General features: G+C 37.3%; 2 protein-coding genes across 2 annotated transcripts in view; one reads left to right on the top strand and one right to left on the bottom strand.

Annotated features, from left to right (window-relative positions):
• The window catches only part of LOC124961384 (transport and Golgi organization protein 1 homolog), a 7,795-nt gene extending 2,535 nt beyond the window's left edge, over positions 1-5,260 (top strand). Inside the window, exons 2-9 of the mRNA XM_047519960.1 lie at positions 34-69; positions 146-213; positions 333-433; positions 601-738; positions 1,424-1,492; positions 1,595-1,670; positions 3,265-3,436; positions 4,432-5,260. Of these exons, the coding sequence (XP_047375916.1) occupies positions 34-69; positions 146-213; positions 333-433; positions 601-738; positions 1,424-1,492; positions 1,595-1,670; positions 3,265-3,436; positions 4,432-4,461 (690 nt within the window). The 3' untranslated portion in view covers positions 4,462-5,260. The remainder of the gene's footprint in view (positions 1-33; positions 70-145; positions 214-332; positions 434-600; positions 739-1,423; positions 1,493-1,594; positions 1,671-3,264; positions 3,437-4,431) is intronic.
• Positions 5,261-18,799: 13,539 nt separating this feature from the next.
• LOC124961093 (dehydrodolichyl diphosphate synthase complex subunit NUS1-like) lies at positions 18,800-20,407 on the bottom strand. The gene is given in 2 exon segments (XM_047519837.1): positions 18,800-20,013; positions 20,015-20,407. Coding segments are annotated over 2 exon segments (885 nt in total). The 5' UTR covers positions 20,381-20,407; the 3' UTR covers positions 18,800-19,494.
• Positions 20,408-22,645: the final 2,238 nt, after the last annotated feature.

Genomic DNA, 22,645 nt, shown 5'->3' with positions numbered 1-22,645 from the left:
AAACATTTTTTTTTAATGTGTTGTCTTTTTCAGATTGCCACTCATGAGAAGAAAGCTCATGATAACTGGGTAAGACTTTTTCCCCCCTTTTCTTATTTTGTGTATAGCCTACACAACTGAATTTGAATATTTCTTTCTCTAATAGCTCAAAGCTTGTGCTGCAGAAAGAGCTATAGCTGAAGAGAGAAGGGAAGCTGCTAATTTGAGACATAAGTATGTGATTTTGATAGCTTCCTGTATGTTTTATAGTGTTTTAAGACTATACTAGATGGTATCTAAGAAGGAGTAGATTACTGTTTCACATTTAAGTCCATTCTTTCTCAATATTCAAGATTATTGGAAATGACCCAAATGATGGCAATGCAGCAAGATGAACCCGTGATTCTAAAACCAATGGCGGGAAGAGCAAAGACACAAAATCCTCCCCGGAGAGGTAGGGAGCACTTTGTAAGGGGAGGTAGACTATTTCTTGGTGCAGAGTGTATGTAAATTACTTTTTATTTCTGTGTGTAATGGTTATGAAATAATCTGAATGACTTGCTAAAGGGCGGACCGTGTGAAGTCTGCTTTTAAGTGGGAACAAGACATTGTTGTCCTTAGGTCTACTGAGCCAGAATGGGTCTTTTGGCCCGTCCCCTGTGAGTGCTGGAGAAAGTTCCCCTCCACTGACAGCAGAGCCAGCTGGGAGACCTGTCTCTGCTACTCTGAATGGAAGAGATATGGGTAGAAGTGAATTTGGTGAGCGTTCACATGTTGTTTTGTAATAAACTGTTTCAAGGGTTTTTTTCCACCCTTTTGAGTGTTCTATTGAAAACATAGAATGTGGGCCTGTACATATATAGAAGAAGATTCCTTATTTTGTCTTATTGGATAAATAGTGTGCTATAAAATCTGCTGTAGAGTAGAAAACTTTTTTTTTTCCTGGAGGTCCCTGTATTATTATTTTTCCTTTACAATTTTACACTGTGAAGTGTAAGCCTTTATCTTTAAATTAACTCTCTATAGTGTTCCTTTTCCAAATATTCTAAAAGTAGCCTTAAAACTCTACGCAGCATTTATATTTCCATTGTCATTATAATTATGTGAAATATACTGTGTCTTATTTCCAATTTTAAATATGTCTATAGTATTGGTAAGATTGGAAGTCAGGTTATACAGAGTGAAGAAAAGCCAGCCTACATACTTGAAGGCTATCGCTTGAAGGTCAGGACCAGTACTTTTAATGTGCAGGGCTTCCTGCTGGTCTTTCAATCCAAGGCATTTCTTTTTTTACTGATTTAAGTCTCTGCATAAATTGTGACTCATATATTGGGCAACCAGTCTTTAATGTTGCTTTCTAGTTATTGCTGAACCCTGACCTGCCCACAATTGGTTTCTTTCTTGTGCAAAATACATGCAAGGGCTCTGTTCTTTCTTTCCCAAGGGTCAATGGATGGACCTTTTCCTCATCCTCAATGGTCTTCTGAAGTATCTGGGAAATGCTTTGCCTCTGGTAAGGGGCCAAGTCATTTCAAAGACTCTAGGATTGTGGATGCAGAATATTTATTCTTTTTACGTTGGAATGATTCTAAATTCATTATCTGACTTCAAACAGACCTGGGACGTGGTCCAGCTCCCGTGAACAGCACCTCCAGGAGCTTTTCTCCAGCCAAGGTGATGGGTGAGGCAAGGTAAATTCTGCAGGCATTGTGAATCATGAGGTCATGCCAGGAACATTAGCCTTCCTACAGCACTTGCTCTTGACATCATCCCTGTTTGTGTTCTATTTGTGCTCCCGCATTTGTTTTTTGAAAAGCAAACCATTCCCCATGAACCTGAGGCCCCACTCAGTTCCCACTGTTACTTCTTTGGCTAAATATCCAGTAGCAGTAAGTATTTAGAGGTTGAGGACTGAACGGGGTTCTGTATATTTCTGGGAAGGATATGAGGAGCATGACATTGACCTTGTTTGCCTTAAACTGCATGCAGTACTGAACGTACTTTTCTCCTTAAGTTGGGAGTGTTGCTGAAGTGTGTGTGACCATCATTAACTTCAGAATGTGAAAAGTCATCACTCCAACTTCACATTGTACTTTGTGTTGAATGTTCTAAGGCAAAGTAAATTCATTATACTTTACATAATTCATCATTATTATCCTTGGGAGTATGCTGTTTGGGAGTTCCTCCATTTGTACAGTAGGAGGCAAACCTGATTTTGAGTGATTTAAATTAGATGGGTAACAGATTTTCTGGAAGTGAAACAGTGTTTCAGTGAATAATGATAATGTGAAATGACCTGTTGAGCCAGTCCCAAGCAATAGACTCATTTGTTCACATGAGTGCATTCTTTAGTAACTTGTGTGTAGCTATTTTGTCTGGTAGGTCTTCTGCTGCTCTGTATTAAAATAAAAATTTAATTGCTTAGTTTCCAACCCACTTCCCATAGGAAATAGTCATTATCTCATACGGTGTACCATAAATGAAAGTAAATACTAAAGCACTGTCTTTCTAATTTGTGTATGTAGTATCGTGTTGGAAAATACTTGCGAGTTCTTGTATGTCTATACCAGGAATATACATTTTTTGAGAAATGTTTTTATCTAAGGGCACCTTAGATAAGACCCCAAACCCCTTCTCAGTTGAAGACTTTAAAGAGAGTAGAGACCCTTTGATAGAGAGGAGTAGAGGTGGGAAGAGCATAGCTTAGAGGCAAACCTGGGATTGAGTTCCTGGCATAACTTTTACATGCACTGAGACCTTCAGCAAATTTGCCTCAGTTCCCTCTTAGTTAAAATAAGACACTACTTAAAGTTCTGTGAATTATGAATGATATATGAAAGGCTTGCCAAAGATACTCTGAATAATAGCTGTTATTACATGCATAGTGAATGGAGTTTTCATTATGTTCTGTACCTTCTTAATATGCAAGTGTTGAGCTATTGTGATGAAAGAGCTGTGGTTGGGGAGGGGCTCCCTTTGAAATCTGCTGTAGTGTATAGAGCATGACGTACTGGTGAGAAATCACCTGTTAATACCTTCTGCCAGTCTTCTTGCCTTTCCCTTTCCCGTGCAGATAAAATCAGTAATACACTCTGCTCGTTCTTGTGGCATCCTTCTAACCTCTGTCAGCTGTCGATGGGAACATGTGGGAGTGGTAGCGTTCTGTTGCACTGATGGTGCTCTCTGGACAGGTGCCTGTCCTGGGTTTTGGCGTTTACCTGGTTGGTACTTTGTCTTAATATACAGGAATTTTAAAACTAACTGCTTTCAAATCTTAAATTTCAGGTTAATGTGGCTACCAAAGGGCCCCCTCGTTTCCCAGGGGTCTCTCTCATGGGCTCCTCTGTGGGAGGGCCCCTACCACCACCTGTTCGATATGGACTGCCACCTCGACCACTTCCTGGGCCACTTCCTTGGCCACTTCAGCTCGTTGGGCCTTTTGGACCTCCACCATTTGGTATGATGATCTGAACACTACTGATTGACCTGTAAATCATATTCATCTTTTCTTTCTATTCCTTGCTAAACCAGTTGCTATCTCTGGGCTTTACAGTGCAGGAATAAAGGTGGCTTGGTACATTTTAGCTTTTACTCCAGTTTCTTGGGGCACATGGGGCAGGCACTACATAATCTTATACCGTGATAGGCAGTAGCTCTCTCTCATAAACAAGGAAAGTGGGTATGTACAGGAAAACCAGAAAAATTATTTGTGCAGATGTTTGTTGGAAATCAGTGGTTATGTAGTGCAATGGATGGAAAGGTGGATGAGATGACAAAGTCACAGATATGTACAGCCTACAACATAAAGTCATAACCACCCATGATAGAAGCATAAGCAATAGGTTACAGAATATAGAAAAGGAAAAGTCAAACCCTCCTCACCTTGAGAAAATTCAGAAGAAGTATTAAGGAGTTAACACTGACCTAATAAATGTTGCTGAATTGAATTAGGTGGCTGGGGAAGGCCTTTTCCAGGAGGGCATGCACCTTGATTCTGATGGCATGTATAAGGTCCATGCTGAAATACACCATGAATTTTTGATTGATACAGTAGTAGACAGAGGCATTTCCTTTTATCAAAATTTCTTTGATGCAATGAAGTTCTTATTTCATAATCTATCCTCTTGTCATGGTATATAGTACTTCCAAATAAAAATGGAGGTCTTTTGAGATAGAAATAATTCTGCCATTATATGGTGGGGATATAAAAATAACAAGCCTGGAGCTAAGTAGAGCCATGCTTAAATCCTTCCTATGTTGCTTCATGGCTGGTTGGCCATAAGCTGTAAGCTAAATTTGTTCAAGCTCAGTCTGCCTCTCCTGTCAAGGCAGGATGTCACCACTTGATTTTCTAGGCTTGGGAGAAATGATGAGAAACTATATTAACATACTTGAAATCATCCTCATTTATACATTTGTGGGTATTTACATAACTTCCTTTTTATTTTCCAGGTCCTGGTGTCCATCCACCACTATGCTTAAAAGAATATGCACCAGGCATTCCACCTGGAAAATGGGATCTGCCTCTTGACCTTCGGGAATTTTTGCCAGGACCCGCACCACTTAGACCTTTAGGTTCATTTGGTCCAAGAGAGTACTTCATTCCTGGTACCCGATTACCACCCCCAAACCATGGTCCCCAAGACTACTCACCGTCACCTGCTGCAAGAGACTTGACACCTTCAGGCTCTAGAGATGAGCCTTCATCTGCCTCTCAGAGCAGTAGACAGGACTGTTCGCAGGCTTTAAAACAGCCTGTAACCATGACCTCTGACACTTAGTCAGAATGTGGGACTGTGCACTCTTCATTGTGTAAAGGAATTATTGGCTTCGAAATCCAAAAGTCTTAAGGGTTTATTTTTATAACTAAGGTGCCTTGGCATTGTGTGCATTTTTGAGTCAAAAAATTCTAAACTATCATTACCCTTTTAAATAATGATTACCTCTTAAGCTAATGTAGCCTTCCAACTTTGAAGTGTGCAATAAGGAATACCTGTGTTTTAGTTAAAGTAGCATATATAATTGCTAAAAGATTTAGAATGTTGTAAAATATGAACATTTCCTGTGGAAATGCTTTAAGATCATATATTTCCATTATCCTATTTTGAGTGCAGTCCAGTTGATGGAGAGCAATGGTGTTCATAAGCTTGATGTTTCTATTGTAATATCTGGTCACATTGTTATGCTAAAAATGTTTACTCAACTTATTTCCTAAACTTATTCCCCTTATTGCTGAAGTTCTTTGTAATGATAGTAAATAAAAGATTGTTTATTAATATTCCTCAAGTGTCTGTTGATTCCTTGGATTGTCATGAGGCTTGTGCCATTTGGAAAGCATGTAAACTCAGAGTCAGAAGTGAAGACAGTGACTTGGCAGCACACTCCCTGTTACTCACTGTTAAGGAAGCTGGCCCTTGTTCACCTGTGGACTCAGCAAGGGATTTCTTTTACTCCTGAGAAGTCTGTGGTTCTATTTATAGCACATTCATGTGCTTTTTTCCAACCCGCACTGCCTATCTGAGAATGAGTTTACATTAGCAGCAAGAATTGTTCTACCTGAAGTTCTACTGCATTTGCCATTGTTGCTTTCAGGGTGTATAACAGCAAAATCAAAGTGATACGTCATGTCTATAGAAAATAGGGCATTTCTTTTCTAAAATATACAGTCTCTTCTCCTTCCCATACCTTGCCACTGATTTTCAAGAAATATGACCAAAAAAATTACAAGAGTATAATCCTATGAGAAAGAATGATGGAAACTCTAAGGCTTCTGATGTGTCTTCAATCAGCAACTATGGGCTGAATTAAATCCTTTTTTTGTTAGATACTAGTTTACAATGAATATTTGAACACTACTACTTTTACTGAAAACTCAATTAAGGGTCAGAATCTGAACTTGTACCATATTTAAATTCCTGAACCTGTAACGAGTATCTTTAAAATGATTCTTCTAAGAACTAGTTCTCCAAAGCTGTACTATCAATTATAGTCACTTTTAGAGCACATTTAAAGATTTAGATGAAATTAACATTGTAAAAGGCTGGTACTTTTGTTTACTGCAAGGCTACATTCCTCCATTCTTTTAAGTCCTAGGAAGTAATAGGATTATTGAAACCTAGAGCATGACATGTCATTGTTCTGTTGAATTCACTAAGAGTATTCTGAAAAGGGAGCAAAAGCTTCAGTGTGAAACAAAATCTCTTTATCCTGAAACTACTGAAGACAGTAGTTTAGAAAGACAGAATCTCTGAAAGAAGATAACTCAGAATTCAAAAGGAATTCATGAGTGCTCTAGGAGGAATTCATTCTACATGACTTCCATTTAATAAAAAGAACAGAAGCAGCTGTATATAATAGGAAAACTTCATGTAGTAGCATATGCCATTTTAACCATGTAAAAATAAAATTGAAGTCACCAACACCAATTTTGAGCATATCTCTTAACTTCCTAAGGACATAAGGCAATGCTGCAGTTAATATAATTTCTAATTTATTTTGGTACTGGGATTGAACTCTGGTTTTCAACCACTGAGTCACATCCCCAGCCCTATTTTGTATTTTATTTGGACAGGGTCTCACTGAATTGCTTAGCGCCTTGCTTTTGCTCAGGCTGGCTTTGTCTCAACCTCCGGAGCCCCTGGGATTCCAAGTGTGTGCCACTGTACCCGGGCAAATGTAACTTCTAATCTAAAAATCACATTTAAATAAAGGTGAAACCAGGTAGGAAGATAATCAAACAGGAAAGGTAAATTTATTTTTTCATTCAAAACAATAGTATTTTTCCCTTAAAAAAATTTTTTTTGATATTTATTCTGTTAGTAAGATGGAAAGCCACTGGTTTTGGTTAGTAAGATGGAAAGTTTGAGTATTTCTGAACCCACCCATAGTTGTCTCCCCTTACATCCATCTGAGTGTAGCACTTCTGTAGCAAAGCCCAAAGTAAGTGCCTCTTGATGGTGTAGAGAATACTGTCCCTTGATTCAAACTTTTCTGTCTCAAAAGTGAAATGTTTCAGAACGCCTCTTCTGCTCATTGTTTCTGGGTGTAGTTGCTAAGATTATTTCATTGGTGAAGCAGTAGTGTTTTAGCCTGAAAGTATTATGACTACAGTTATAGTTATTATTCAGCAGCTCATTTTAGCTCACCAATGGAAAGTGAATTTAAATAACTTGGGAGGTATGGAGTGTTTTGTGTGAACTGCCTTCAAGACAATCACTTTTTTTTGTTTTGCCATTTCATGCAGGCCTGAATTAAAACTAAGCTATTCATAATGTTCAATTTAAACTTCGTTAATTCTGAAGAAATATATTCGTTCATTTAAACCATGCTAATGTGAAGGATGCTAGATGCTTCTCCATATAAAGTATCACTCTCATATACATGTGTTATTGTCTATGAGAAAAGAGAACAATTTTCAGTTTTGCTACATTTTAATAGTAGGTTTGAAAGGGAGTATTTTGTAGATCTCCTCAGCAACATCAACCAAAAAGGTACTGAGTACTCCACAGGGTACAGAGTGCTGCCAAGCACCTTGGAAAGTCTAGACATGGAGAAAATGGTGTTCTTGTCCCTTGAGAAGTTTACAGTCTGGAGATTTGACAACTCCAGAGTTTTAGTTGAATGAACATTTTATTAAGGCAAACTCTTCATTTCCTAGAAGTATTGTAGATGAAATTATTTTAGAATTTGAAATTAACCCAACCAAGATGAGAGACAAGACTAATGTGGTTGAGAATTCTTTCAGGCTCATAGAGTTTTTATTAACATTCACTTAGTAAACAGAATTGACCTAATAGACAACTGAAAATAAAGACTAGATCTCTTGAAGTGCAAGGGCTAAAACAACTGTTACTTGTTTTAAAAAGCAAACATTGGCTGGTATAACTAGGGTTTACACTAGTTCAGAAATAGACCAAGTATTGACACTGCATTCCCCTCGTGCATTGTTCATGTAAAAGAGTGAATGTTAAAATATGTGGGTGCTACATCTAACCCACAAAAGTCCCTCACAAATCTTAATGTACTGTGTATCAAATATCCACCTCGTGTACTATGAAAGTTTATTTAAGTCTCATCATGAAGTCAAAAGTAATGCAAACAATCCAATTATAATAGGCTAATGAGCTGCATAATTTCATAGGGATGAATGTCAATAGATCTAAATAGGAAGTAAATGGAATCCTATCAACCTATGTTAAGAAAATAGAATATCTTTCCAGATTTTGCATACTCATCACTTTAAAAATGAGGTTTCACAATCTGTCAGAAAATCAGCAGTCATTCCTGCAGTGTCTCATTAGCATCTGACCCACTTATTTTTAGATGACAGGATTTAGAAGACATAAACCCATGAAAAAATTTGCAATTATTCTGACATGGTTTCAATGTTAACCCAAAAATCATTATTGGAAAGAATAGCAACGTGACATAGAAGAACAACAATCAACATGACTAAAATTGTGTTCACTTTTAGGAAAACAATATGGTTATCTGAAAAACATCACAGCTATAATCTGGGGAACACTCCCATTTGGGATACTGATCTGGCCAAGGCATACTATTTCTAAGCAGAACTATCAGATCAGAGTGAATTTAGGTTACCTCTAGGGATCAGCGTATAAGACAGACCATAACTGGTCCAGTTCTCTTCAAAGCATTATCTGGTACTATGCTACCCAATTCAAAGTTTGAAGTTAATTCAAATGAAAGAGCACATTGGAGCAAAAGTGAGCAAATGTGTAAAATCTAGCACATTCTTATTGCTGTATTAAGTTGGAAGATGAGCATACCTACCACAGCAGTACGGTTCCAGGAAGCAGGGTAGGAACAGTGGTAAATTGGAAAACACTATTAATTGCACAACTTATAGAAAAGCACAATCATGTTTCAAAATGTACAAAAAACCTGTATCCAAAGGAGTCTTATACGACAGTTGGACTTTAGTTCTGTGGTACTGCTTTGCAATGGACTCACTGGTCTATGATATCACTCACTTTCTGCCTCCTGAAGGGTCAATATGCTACACAGAGCTATGATGTTTGTACTGAGTTGTAAAATTTATACTACTTTCAGGTTATCTATGTCAGAATCATTCCTTGTGCAAAGTTTGATGTCGGTGAAGATAAAGTGGTTTTTTGGTCAGTAACTGTAATTTTTCTTTTAAACTCAGTGGATTTCTTGCATCTGTAAACACAACAGAAAGACTATTGTTAAAGTACTTTGATGATTGATCTATTCCATGTCACATTCTGGATAAGAGGGACTAAGAAGTAACATGCCCTAGTAACCATTAACACAGTATGAATCCTATATGTGTATCACTTACACTTCTAGTACAATTGGCCCAGGCTTAATCTCATCCATCTCCATGAAAGAAAAACACTGGGTGCTGGTAAACCTTTTTTTAGGCTTGTAGTGTTTGAATTCCAAGAAGATAGCTGCACCTAAGGGATTAAAACAAACTACATAAGCCAGAGACCATATATTTTTTTGTGTCACTTTTCTCTGATCATCACAAGTATATGAAGAAGCAAAGGTTTGCATAATTTCACAAAGTAACCTGAGCCAAACACAGTCTGATGGCATGATTGTTGATAACTTATTGTGGCTATCACCCCAAACTCTTCTACTGTGTCTGAGTGACATTTCCCTATATCATCTATACCTACGATGTATTGCAAAACTTCCTGAGCTCAACTGACTCAAGAACGTAAGTTATGTACACAGGTAGAATCTTACATGACTGAAGAATATAAAATATTTAGCACCACAAGAGAAATACAAGATACTGAAGAATTAGCAATACGTATAGAAATGGTTTCAACAAGCTCCTGGATTAGACTTAAGAGTCTAATCTAAGAGTTTAATCTAAGAGTCTAATTGAAGAGTCCCTAAGAAATTAAAAAAAAATAATTGTAGCTTGCGTCATTTCTTTTCCTCCTGAAACAAAAATACAAAAGTCAATTTTGGGGGATGTTTTTATTAATCACATGCTGGTTTAAGTTTAAACTGATACCTGTTTCCCAAAACCCCCTTCAGAGCTCAAATCACTATTTCCATTTTATCCCTACAATTGCATAATTCTGTATTAAGATGGTGCTTTGGAAGGGAAGGTGTAACGGCAAACCTGTTCAACCCTCCTCAATAATCAAGTGATAGTGAGAAATGTAGACATTCTGTCCCCAAAGCCCAACAGATAAGCTGTCCACCTTGCAGGGGGTGCTTTTGCCACTGCTGCCCTGGGTGCCTCCTGAGAACCATGGTCCTGAAGGAAACAGTGAAAGGTAGGTCTTCGAATGCAGGAACAAAGGATGCCACAGCAGCAGATCTTAGAAGTAAAATATCAAATGTTAGAAACTGAAGATGCTGAGAAGCTTCCTGCAGAGAAGGAAATTTTCAGAAACAATCTCAGGTGATAAAAGGATTCTAAAGTCTTTTTGGAAAACTGGTATTCCACTTGGCAAAAGGCAACCAAAAGCTTTTAATCTTAAGAACTGTGCAATTTGGAAGTGTAACCTGCTTTAAAAATTTGCTTTTCTCCTTTCCCATATTCTTTTTCTTTTGTTTTTGGAAATGGTGATTGAACTCAGGAGCACTTTACCTTTGAGGCACATCATTAGCCCTTCTTATTTTGTACTTTGAGGCAGGGGCTTTCTAAGTTGCTGAAGCTGTCCTCAAACTCGGGATCCTCTTGTCTCAGTCTTCAGTGTTGCTGAGATTGTAGAAATGTGCCACCATACCCAGCTTGTCCTCTCCCATATTCTTACAAACTAACAGCCACTTATACTATCTTTCAACCCAAAGAATCTTAATGAAAGAAATAAATGACTCTGTAACTGAAAGTAATTACTAGGTTCTTAAGGGAACTTGAGGTAATTATTAAGGAACTTGCTTCCCTTAACTCTGTAGTATGAGAAGAATGCTCCTGTTTTGTCATAAAAGACAATGAAATTGTACTCTCGAATAATATTAAATAATGTTATTAGATAATATGATTGCTAAACCATTTTCTAAGAAATCATTGATTTGACTTTCTTCAAGTCAATATACATAATCATGTGACCTACTTCTATATGATCCTGTATTAAGTATACTATGTGCGCAAACCCAGATGAGGACCATTTCCTTAAGAACTCAGTGACTGATGATTACAAACATTTTGTTAATTTTTCAATATGCTTCTGGAACTCAATGTCCACATTAAAATGAACATGTGTATCTTCTTTTCTTGAAGTCACAGGAGTGTCTTGCACAGAAGTTAAATCTGTGCCATTCAGATCTGGAGAAACAAATGTTTCTACTCAGGAGTGTCACATATACAGACCAAAAGTCTGCAAACAGCAAACATTTCCAAAAGAGGCATGGAAAGAGCTGAGAGGAGATTTTCAGGCTGAGAAATTCCTATTTGGTGTAAGCAGGTACTGAGAACGGCTGATGTCCATGGGGTATGTGGACAGAGATGAATACAGACTGGATAGAAGAGCTCATGGAGGGGAGAAGGAAGCCTTGACAGGGCCAAGTGGACAAAACGTGTAGAAGACAAAACGTGATCTTCATAGAGAAGTGGTGAAAAGAACTGTTTTCCTTAGGGAATAGCCCACTGTATTTTTCTGGGTAGAAAAATCTGGAGTATATAACTTGCCACAATACAGCCCTGCCACTAATTCTTAACTTTTTTTTTTTTAATTCCTAACTTTGATGTTGTATATGTCTTATTAAGAAAAGTCTTTAAATCTAACATTATCACAATTTCCCTCTTATATTCAATTCAAGAACCAAAAATGGATGAGAGCTGCCAACAGAAACTCTTTCTTTAATGAATAATTTTTCAAATATGTTATCTAAACTCATAACCTGATTTAGAACAACCAGATGGTATTTAATTTCCTGAGTTTCAAAATCTCAGTTTAATCATTTCAACATGGACTTCTTTAATAACTACTCAGTGTTTCTGTGTTTTCAACAGAGCTGTCTTAAAAATCTTAAGACACTTTAGTACATTGAATAATTTAAAAAATATTGACACAAAAATATACTTCAGTTTCACATATATGCAAAGGTAACAATATTTACAAGATTATCATTAAATATTTTTGTGTTTTAGTGTACTTTCTGAATGAGTATGCAGTTTTGAAAATGGCCTACTAAACAATGTCAATATTCTCCCATATACTACATATGTGATGACTGGGGACATCGGAATTAAAAAATATCACAGTATTAGTGCTGTGAATCATGTTCCCTACATAAATGTTTTTCTTTGTGGCCATAGTACTTTTTCTTTTAATTAGCACTAATGAACCCATGGATCTGACTTTCTTTTTCCAATTGATAAAAGTTCCTCCATTTAATTTTAGGCCCTGAACTGTTTCTTTGATGCCAAATGACAGATTAAAATAAACCATATGTGGAGATCCAAAATAGTGGACTAGAGGAAGGTTGCATTCACTTGTTGCTCAGAATTCAAGCAGAGAAAATAGTGTTTATCTGTGAGGCTGCAGTCACTGCTCAATGATCCTCTGCTGCTTACCCCCCATTTTTATGCAGAGATCACCCATCTTTTGCACACAGATCGCTCTCTTACCGCCACCTATCAATCACCATTTGCCCATCTGCCTACCTCTTGCTTGCCTGTCACCCACCTTTCACATACCCATCCACCCACCAATTACTCGCTGTTAACCTGCAGATCATCTGCACACTGCAGCAGATCACCTGCTGCCCACTTTTGCCTGGAAGTTCATTTTCACACTATCCACATGTTTAGTTACAGCCAGCTGCTGCCATCTTGGGACACCGGCCACAGCCTGGGGATACATTGGGGTACCTGCAGGTCTGGTTGTACCTGAGATCTTTCTGCTAGATATGTTAGTGGATGACATCTGGTTGCCTCTTTGCAGGGTCACTTCTTCATGTGAGCACATCCCTGGTTGTTCCCCTGCAAGTTGAAGGGTCACTGAGATATTGGGACTGCAGCAAGACAGAGCCTGGGGAAGATGAAGCTCAGGTGCATCAGATTGTAGCTAGGTTGGCATGGCCCAGTCTGGGTCTGGCAAGCCTGTGGAAAGCCAGAGACTAGGGGCAGTGCCTCAGGGGGAGCACAGGTTGGAGACACTGGATTAAACCAGGCTCTCTCCAGCTCAGTGAGACCTGAAGGATGCAGGGACAGAAGGGGCCAGCTACTGTGGGTGGGAAGACTGGAAGAAGGTGTGAGGGCACCTTGTTATTGGCTCACCCACTCAACTGCTCCCCCACTGGATGGAGCTAACATCAAACTTCAGAAAACCCCACCTATTGGTGGAGAAGGGAAGCTGGGAAAGTTTTTGGATGTCAATACAAGTAATCATTTAATTTTCCATTGAGACTTCTTTTTATTGCCCTCCCTCACACATCTACCATCTTCGAATCTAAACAGGGTTCACACAACAATTTATTGAGGAATGGAATATCTGAATAGTATATTCAAGTTTTGTTGTATAGTCTTATATTTTTACTTTTAAAAAACATCTGTATGTATTTTTTCACTCACCTATCTGTCTCCCTGGGTTCTCCTTCTCACTTCTATCATACTAAACTGCCAATCTCTATTAATTCCTCCCTCGCTCTTACTATAAATTTTTACCTATATCTTCTCTCCTCCCTCATATACATCACATCTTACACTACTTCTGTTCCCTCATTGTCCATCATTTGAAACAGTAAACCCTTTTTAGCAAGCTTAATGTTTATATCACAGATAATAATCGAACACTTCATTACTGTATATCCTTAATTGGAACCATTTGGTTTAAGGTTGTGTATAGTTTGTATTGTGTGGAACTATTAATATTGATCTCCCCCTTAAAGGTGAGGTGCTGGAAGCCTTCAGGGACACTAGAAGACTATAGGAGAGAAACTGTTCTGCCTCTGACCCATACTGCTAGATAAGAAGACACACAAACAACATGAGAAAACAAGGGAACAAAGTGCCTCAAACAAACGAAGATATTCCAACAATAGAATCCATGGACAACACTGTAGAAGAAATGTCAGAGACAGAGTTTAGAAAATACATAGTTACACTGATCTTTGAAATAAAGGATGATACCACAGAGAAAATACAGGAAGTGAAAGATCACTTCAATAAAGAAACAGAGATTATAGAAAGGAATCAAGCAGAAATCCCTGAAATGAAGGAAAACAGTAAACCAAATTAAAAATTCAATGGAAAGTGTCACCAACAGACTAGACCACTTACAAGACAGAACCTCAGACAATGAAAACTAAACATACATCTTGAAAATAAAGTGGACCACACAGAAAAGATGGTAAGAAACCATGAACAACTTCCAAGAAATATGAGATAACATGAGAAGACCAAATTTAAGATTTATTGGAAGAGATAAAGGCATGGAGATACACACCAAAGGAATACACAATCTTTTCAATGACATAATATCAGAAAACTTCCCAAATCTAGAGAATGAAATGGAAAATCAACTACAAGAGGCTTACAGGACCACAAATGTGCAAAATTACAGTAGTCTCAGTCCAAGGCACATTGCAATAAGAATGACTAACATCCAGAGTAATGATAGAATTATAAAGGCTGGGAGGCAAAAAAAAAAAAAAAATCAAATTACATATGGGGGAAACCAGTGAGAATTTCAACCCATTTCTCAGCCAGATCCCCAATGCCAGGAGGTCTGGAATAACATATATCAAGTTCTGAAAGAAAATGGATGCCAACTGAGAATTGTATATCCAGCAAAATTAAGCTTCCAATTTGATGATGAAATAAAAACCTTCCATGATAAACACAAGTTAAAAGAATTCACAACCAGAAAGTGTGCACTACAGAACATTCTCAGCAAAGTATTCCATGAGGAGGAAATGAAAAAACAAAAACAAACAACAACAACAACAACAACAACAACAACAAAAACCTATGAAAACCAGTAAAGGGAGAAACTACACTAAAGGAAAAGTCAATCAAAGGAGAAACTAAGTCAAGTTAAAAACCAAATAAACCCCAAAATGGCCAAGAATACAAACCATATCTCAATAATAACCCTGAATGTTAATGGACTAAACTCATCATTAAAGGACATAGACTGGCAGACTGGATTAAGAAAAAAAAGACCCTGCAATGTGCTGTCTTCAAAGGACTCAACTCCTAGGGAAAGACATCCACAGACTGAGGGTGAAAGGTTGGGATATAACGTACCACTCACATGGACTGTGAAAACAAGCAGAGGGACCATCATCACATCAATGTGGACTTCAAAACAAAGTTAGTCAGCAGGGAGAAAGGACATTTCGTACTGCTTAAGGAAATCACACATCAACAAGACATAGCAATTGTAAATGTATATGCCCCAAACAATGCAGCATCTATGTACATCAAACAAATCTTTCTCAGTTTCAAGACTCAAAGAGACCACAACACAATCATACTGGGTGACTTTAACACACCTCTCTCACCACTGGATAGCTCTTCCAAACAAAAATTTAACAAAAACTATAAAACTAAATAATAATCAATTGATGATTTAGACTTAACTGACATATATAGAGTATTTCATCCATCATCAAGCAAATACACTTTCTTCTCAGCAGCACAAGGATTCTTCTCTCAAATAGACCATATGTGATGCCATAAAGCAACTCTCAGCAAACACAAAAAAGTAGGAAACACTACCCTGCATTCTATCAGATCATAATGGAATGAAACTAGAAATCAATGATAACATAAAAAATAGAAGCTACTCCAACACCTGGAGACTAAAGAGCATGCTATTGAACAATGAATGGAAAGCAGAAGAACTCAGGGTTGAAATAAAAACATATTTAGCAGTAAATGAGAACACTGATACAACATATCAAAATCTCTGGGACACCATGAAGGCAGTACTAAGAGGAAAGTTCATTGCATTGAGCTCATCCATTAAAAGAATTAAAAAATCAATAGATAAGTGATCTAAAATTCCATCTCAAAGCCCTAGAAAAGGAAGAACAAATCAACATTGAAAGTAGAAGATGGGAAATACTTGAAATCAGAAAAAAAATAATTAAAATCAGAGCTGAAGTCAATGAAATTGAAACAAACATATTTTGAAAATTTATACTCAAATAAAATAGAAAATCTCAAAGACATAAACAAATTTCTAGAGACATACGATCTACCACACTGAAGCAGGAGGACATACACAACAGATCAATTTCAAGCAATGAAATAGAAGAAGCCATCACAAGCATAGCAGTCAAGAAAAGCCAAGGACCAGATGAATTCTCAGCCAAGTTCGACAAGACCTTCAAAGAAGAGTTAACACCAATACTCTTTCAAGTGATTCCATGAAATAGAAAAGGAGGGAACTCTCCAAACTTATTCGTGGAGGCAAATATCACCTTGATAACAAAACCAGACAGAGACACATGAAGAAAAGAAAACTTCAGACCAATATCCCTGATGAACATAGAAGCAAAAATTCTCAATAAAATTCTGGTAAATCACACACAAAAACATATTAAAAAGATAGTGTGCAATGATCAAGAGGGTTTCACCCCAGGGATGCATGATATTTGGAAATCAATAAATGTAATATATCACAAGAAGTTGACTTAAAGATGAGAATCATATGATTATCTCAATAGTCACAGAGAAAGCATTTGATAAAATACAGCACCCCTTCATGTTCAAAACACTAGAAAAACTAGGGATAGTAGGAAAATACCTCAAATTGTAAAAGCTATCTGTGTTAATCATTCTAAATGGAGAAAAATTGAAAGCATTCCCTCTAGAAACTGGAACAAGACAGGTGTGCCCTCTTTCACCCCATCTATTCAACATTGTTCTTGAAACTCTAGCCAGAACAATTAGACAGACAGGGCAAAGAAATTAAAGGGATAAGAATAGGAAAAGAAGAACTCGAGCTATCACTTTTTGCCAATGACATGATTCTACAATTAGAAGATTCAAAAAATTCCACCAGAAAACTTCTAGAACTCATAAATAAATTCAGAAGAGTAGCAGGATATAAAATCAATACCCATAAATCAAATGCTCCTATACATAAGCAATGATTCCACTGCAAGAGAATTTAGGAAAACCACCCCATTCATAATAGCCTCAAAAAAAAAAAAAAAAAAACTTGGAAATCGATCTAACAGAAGAGGTGAAAGGCCTCTACAATGAAAACTCCAGAACACTGAAGAAAGAAATTGAAGAAGACCTTAGAAGATGGGACGATCTCCCATGCTCTTGGGAAGGCAGAATTAATATTGCCAAAATGGCCACACTACCAAAAGTGTTAAACAGCTTTAAAGCAATTTCTATTAAAATCCCAGTGATGTTCTTCATAGAATTTGAGAAAGCAATCATGAAATTTACTTTGGAAAAATAAGAAACTTAGAAGAGTCAAAGCAATTCTTAGCAAGAAGACTGAAGCAAGAGGCATCACAATACCAGACCTTAAACTATACTATAGAGCAAAAGAAAACAAAACTGGCATGGTATTGGCACCAAAATAGACATGTAGACCAATGACCAAAATAGAAGACACAGAGACAAGCCCACATAAATATGGTTATCTCATACTAGACAAAGGAGCCAAAAAACATACATTGGAGAAAAGATGGTCTATTCAACAAATGGGAACATTCAGACTTTGGATTGGCTTATTTCACTTAGCATAATAGTCTCCAGTTCCATCCATTTACCAGCAAATGCCATAATTTCATTCTTTAAAAGAGATTTTTAAAAAGGTATTTTTTCACAATCGACTCTGCAAAATATATAAAGTTGCTGACAGGTATAATAAATGAACAAACCATGATACCTTGAGATTGTGAGACAATAGTAATAAATCCAGGGAAATCTATTTCTTTTCAGCTAAGAAAAATATAAGAAGGTGGCAAAATATGTCTTCCCATTTAAATTTGGAAGCTTAAAATTCAAGCTCACTGTTAACATGCATAGATAATCTTGCCACTTGCATTCTTGACATTTTAAATATTCATTTCCATCTCTACCATGGGGAAGAAATTTGTGCTGTCAATATTGTTGCTTAAGTAGTTAGTGGGTCTTTTTTTTTTTTTTAGTATAATCATTTTTATTTCAAGTGTATTTTAAAAATCATAAATGGGGTTTTATAATCCAAAGCAGAAACATTTATTCATTGCTTTAGAATCTGCCAAGCAATTCCAGACCATGCTTTCCAAATTCAGTCTTCTTTGCTGTTTTCCAGACTTCTGAGACCTAGTATTTATAATACTCCATTCTAAATGTACAATTTTAGATAACTACTGTACACTTGTTGGAAAGAGTTTTCTGAGAACATTCCATCAAATATAAAGAATGGTTTCTGTCCAAGGATCAGTAGTGAGGGGAAAATATTAAACACCTTTTAAGAAATCATTTATTCATTAAAAAAAAAAAAAAACAGAACCAGTGAGTTCTCTGTCCTATAAAATTAATCTAAATTATTTTTGTAGACTTTGGTAATATTTTCCCCACACACAGGCCTCAATCCTACTTAATTTTTTATGCAAAGTCACCACTGGAATTTACTGGGGGAAAAAAAAAAATCCCAGGTGTTATTTCAAGGAAGAACAGGTTACTTCTAAGGAAAAGAGCTGCCCTGGTAATTTCTCTCAAATGCTCATTTTAAATAAAAATAGTTAATGGAAATATTTTTTAAACCAATTTTGGGTACTATGCAACATTACATGAAATAGAAAATCAAAACTTCTCTTTTCTAGGAAATTTTCCATCTTTACTTTAAAGAATACAATTTATTCACCTCTTTTTCCCTTCTGACTGCCTAATTCAATAATTTTTAAAAAAATTTTGCATCTCAGTGTATCAAGAGTTCTTTTTCAAATGTTCTTTACAACACAGAACACAGACTCCAGAGCAACGTTCTCAAGTCACACTGTTTAACTACAATGAAGTAAGAAATGAAAATGGACGGATATCTTAAGATAGGTATTCTCTCTCCTCTGAAGAGGAGCAAACTTTTAATAAGTGAGCAACACAGAAATCCATTCTCTGCAACTCCCTCAAACTAAGAATACCTCCATTTAATAATATATTATTTTAAAAAATTAAAGTTTGGTCACTAGGAAAGACAGAACAAAAATTACTCCCTTCTCCCCAAACAACAACCCAAACAGTTTTAGTCATTCCCTCCCTTTACTCCCCACAAAAACAGGGAAGCAGTAGGGGCCCAAAGCTTTACATGTGAAATCTCAGCTCCTAAAACATTGCTGCTATTTGCTAAAAGTTGTAGGTCTACTTATTTCATTCTCCAATACTTCCCCCATTTATAAGTTTATTTCCATACACACACACATGCACGCACACTCACACACACTCATACACTCACTCTCAAGTAAGACACTTTTTTGTGTTTGTTGATAAATTACGAGGAATATGAACTAGGTGTGCACAGGGTTTCATAGGTGCTTTGTAAACATCAGAGTCACTTGGGTCCTTTTCTCCAAAAGCCTGAAATCAAATTATGCAACCAGGGATCACTACTTTCCCAGACGCTGTTCACAGGCTGCATATTGACGAAGGGCAGAGAAAAAGTCCTCATAACTGATGTTTAGGTGGGAAGGCAAAGAGACAATCTCAGTCAATCTGATTTGCCAGGGAAGAAAGCCTAATGTGCTGTCCACAGGACCAAACTTCAATACTAAATCAGGATCAGGGAAACCATTTGAACTAAGTAAACTGTCTAACATATCTACATCCAAATCTGTAGATCTCTTTTGCTGCTGGGCTACTAACTGGCAAAAGTCCTGAGCAGCTCTCACAATATCTGCTTTTCCATCTTCTGGGGACAGCACCTTCACTGCCAAATGGCAATTTAAAACTTGATCATCTTTGTCATTACTATTTGCAAACCCTGGTGAGTATTTGGAACAATCTAGGCCCAGAAGTTCCTGCTGTTGTTTTAAAATTTCATCCATCAATCTGGAATTATTTCTTTTGAAAATACCTTGGTGGTCGTAGACGCTAATGTAGGAGATACCCACGGCCATACACCAACCACACCACGATGCTCGCGATGTCCGAGAATCTGGGTTCCTGCTCCTACGCGGTGATCACCAGGCCCATGTGTACAGGCAACTTCTCCAGGGAACGGCCATCCGCGCGCCAGCGCAGCTGGGGGTGGGCGGCGGCCGGACCAAGCCCCCCGCGCGGGTGCCGGTGGTGACGGCGGTTCCTGCCTACTGCCGGGGGCTTACGGAGCGTAAAGCCCAGCGGCGCTAGGACCGCAGCGGAGGCTGCACGGTAGCAGCGCCTCCAGATCCAGTTCCAGGTGCCGAACCGAACGCGGAGCCAAGAGGTGAGCGTGCGGTGCAGACAGAGCAGCGCGTGTAGCACCCGCCACACCAGCTCGTACAGCCCCGTCATACTCTTGTGGCGCTCGGGCGCCCACCCCACCCTCCCACCCACACCCGCGGCGTGATGGCTTTTTATCCTCCCCTGCTGCCGTCGCGGGCCATCGCTCCGTGTCCCCCCACCCCCCGCGCCCGAACCCCTTTCCACGGCCAACACTTCACCTCGCCCCCGCCGCCATCTTCTTCCTCCCTTATCCAGTTAGTGGGTTTTAAATTTCTGTTATGAATTCCTACTTTAAGTATAAACCACTGTATATTAAACAGTGATTACAATAACATATCAATGAAGGCTATTTTCATCCATGAATGCAGTCTAATTGCTATTCCAGATTGTTGCTCATTTTATTTGTTTAGTGAAATAAACATTTATTTCTTTTCTCTTCAGCAAAAATTTGACTAATCTGGAACATCTTAATACATAAGCAGAGTGTTCTGAGATCTTTTTTATTGGTATTAATAAGTCATACATTAGGTTTACCTGGAAATTTGGGTGGTTAATACACATAGTGAAAACACTTGTTATTTCTCATATTGAAATTAATTAAAAAGAGATTAATCTGCTGAACTTTTGCTAAAACTTAAAATATGTTCTGTATTATAAAGGACAAATATTCAACATTTTGTGGCCCTCTTCTATGAATTGAATAGTTGACTTGGTTTATGTTTTTTAGGAGGGCTAAAATTATATATATACTACAAATGTAATACACGTCTCATCCCATTCAGATACAACTGAAATAGTTTGTATGTTTCAATTATGTGTTCTTTCAAAATGCTTTGTCTTAAAAAAATAAAAATAAATAACCTGAGATTAGTTAATATTAACTGAGTTATCTGATAATGAGACCAGGAATGAATTGATTATAACTCAACCCTCAAAACATTAAATATTATTTTCCATATTATAAAAATGATGAAAATATTAGAGTCTAAGAATTTTTGAGCCAGTGTACTTTTGTAACATGAAAATTTCTTGTTCTTGATTAGTTTCTTAAATTAAATCAACTTTCTTTGTCTGTTTTCTCTTTTAATTTGTTCATCAACTCTCTAGACTTAAACCTAGATGTCTTTGCTCATCACATTAAATTTTGTAGGCCAAAGTACAAATTCCTTTAATTACTTTATAGTGAATTTCCCCCCTCCTTTCTTTCTTTACCCCAAATTAAATAAGTGCTCTGTTTGAACTTTACAAAACTACCTATCATTACTCCCTCTTTTGCACGCTTTGTAGATATACCTGTTGAGCAAGGACACTGGGATGCCTCCCAGCCCTCACTCCTGCATCCTCTTTGAGGAATGTCTGTCTCTCCAGTGTTAATGATTGACATGAGAGGGGCTGCTCATAGTTTATCATCTTCAGTAATGAAGCTTGTGATCTTTTTCAGCATGTATCTATAATGAGAACAGAAAAAATACTTGGCAAAATTTCTACTTTATGAAGCACAGACGATAAAACTACTGATTTTCTGAGGTATTCTTTTGGCTTTCATTAACTCGTTAGTGCTTGCTAAAGCAAGAGTAGCATTTTACAGTCACTCTCTAGGCAATTAGAAATAAATGACGACTTGAACATAGGAAGTTTGGTTACTCAAATAGTAAGGCAGAAAATTCTTTTATTTTTCTCTACTGTCATCTAATTGCATTTTCTTGTATAGAAGTATAGAAGTTTTGAAACTTGTAAACTAAATAAATTTATATCCACTATGAAAAGATGGAAAAGTATTTGTTTTTCTTTTTCTGCCTGAAAAAGTGAATGCTCTGGTAATCACTTATTATGTGAAAGTCCTGTGCTTTAGAATTCACAAATAAGAAATCTCTTTCTATAGAAGGTGGAAAATGTCAGACTTATATCAATGTCACCAGGATTACAAGGCATATAGTACAATAATATAGTTTAGAGAGAGAAATATTATAATGGGCCACCTGCTTGACCCCAGGATGATATTCCCAAGATATCTTAAGTAAAAAGAGATGAAACTACTGAAACTTAGCCTGTTTGGATAGGAGCCAGTATAAACACCCTATGAAGAACATTTCCTATCTTAATTTCCTTGTAAGTTTGCAAAACCCCACGTTTCCATCTTTTACTTCTGAGCATCTACTCATACAGCTCCTTTACTCTCATCTTCAATTCTAATTTCTGCCCAAGGTTAGATGTTGCCCTCAGCTCTCTCTGTTCTTACATATTTTTTGTTTTGCCTCAATATTAAAGCCTTCCCCTCTCCCTTATATTGTTGTGGTTGTCTTTTTCTCTCATTAGATTTTAAGAGTATTTGGA

Source organism: Sciurus carolinensis, chromosome 12, assembly GCF_902686445.1.
Source record: "Sciurus carolinensis chromosome 12, mSciCar1.2, whole genome shotgun sequence".
NCBI classification, from domain to species: domain Eukaryota; kingdom Metazoa; phylum Chordata; class Mammalia; order Rodentia; family Sciuridae; genus Sciurus; species Sciurus carolinensis.
Note: the sequence above shows the minus strand (reverse complement) of the source record. Positions and strands in the feature narration are given on the sequence as shown.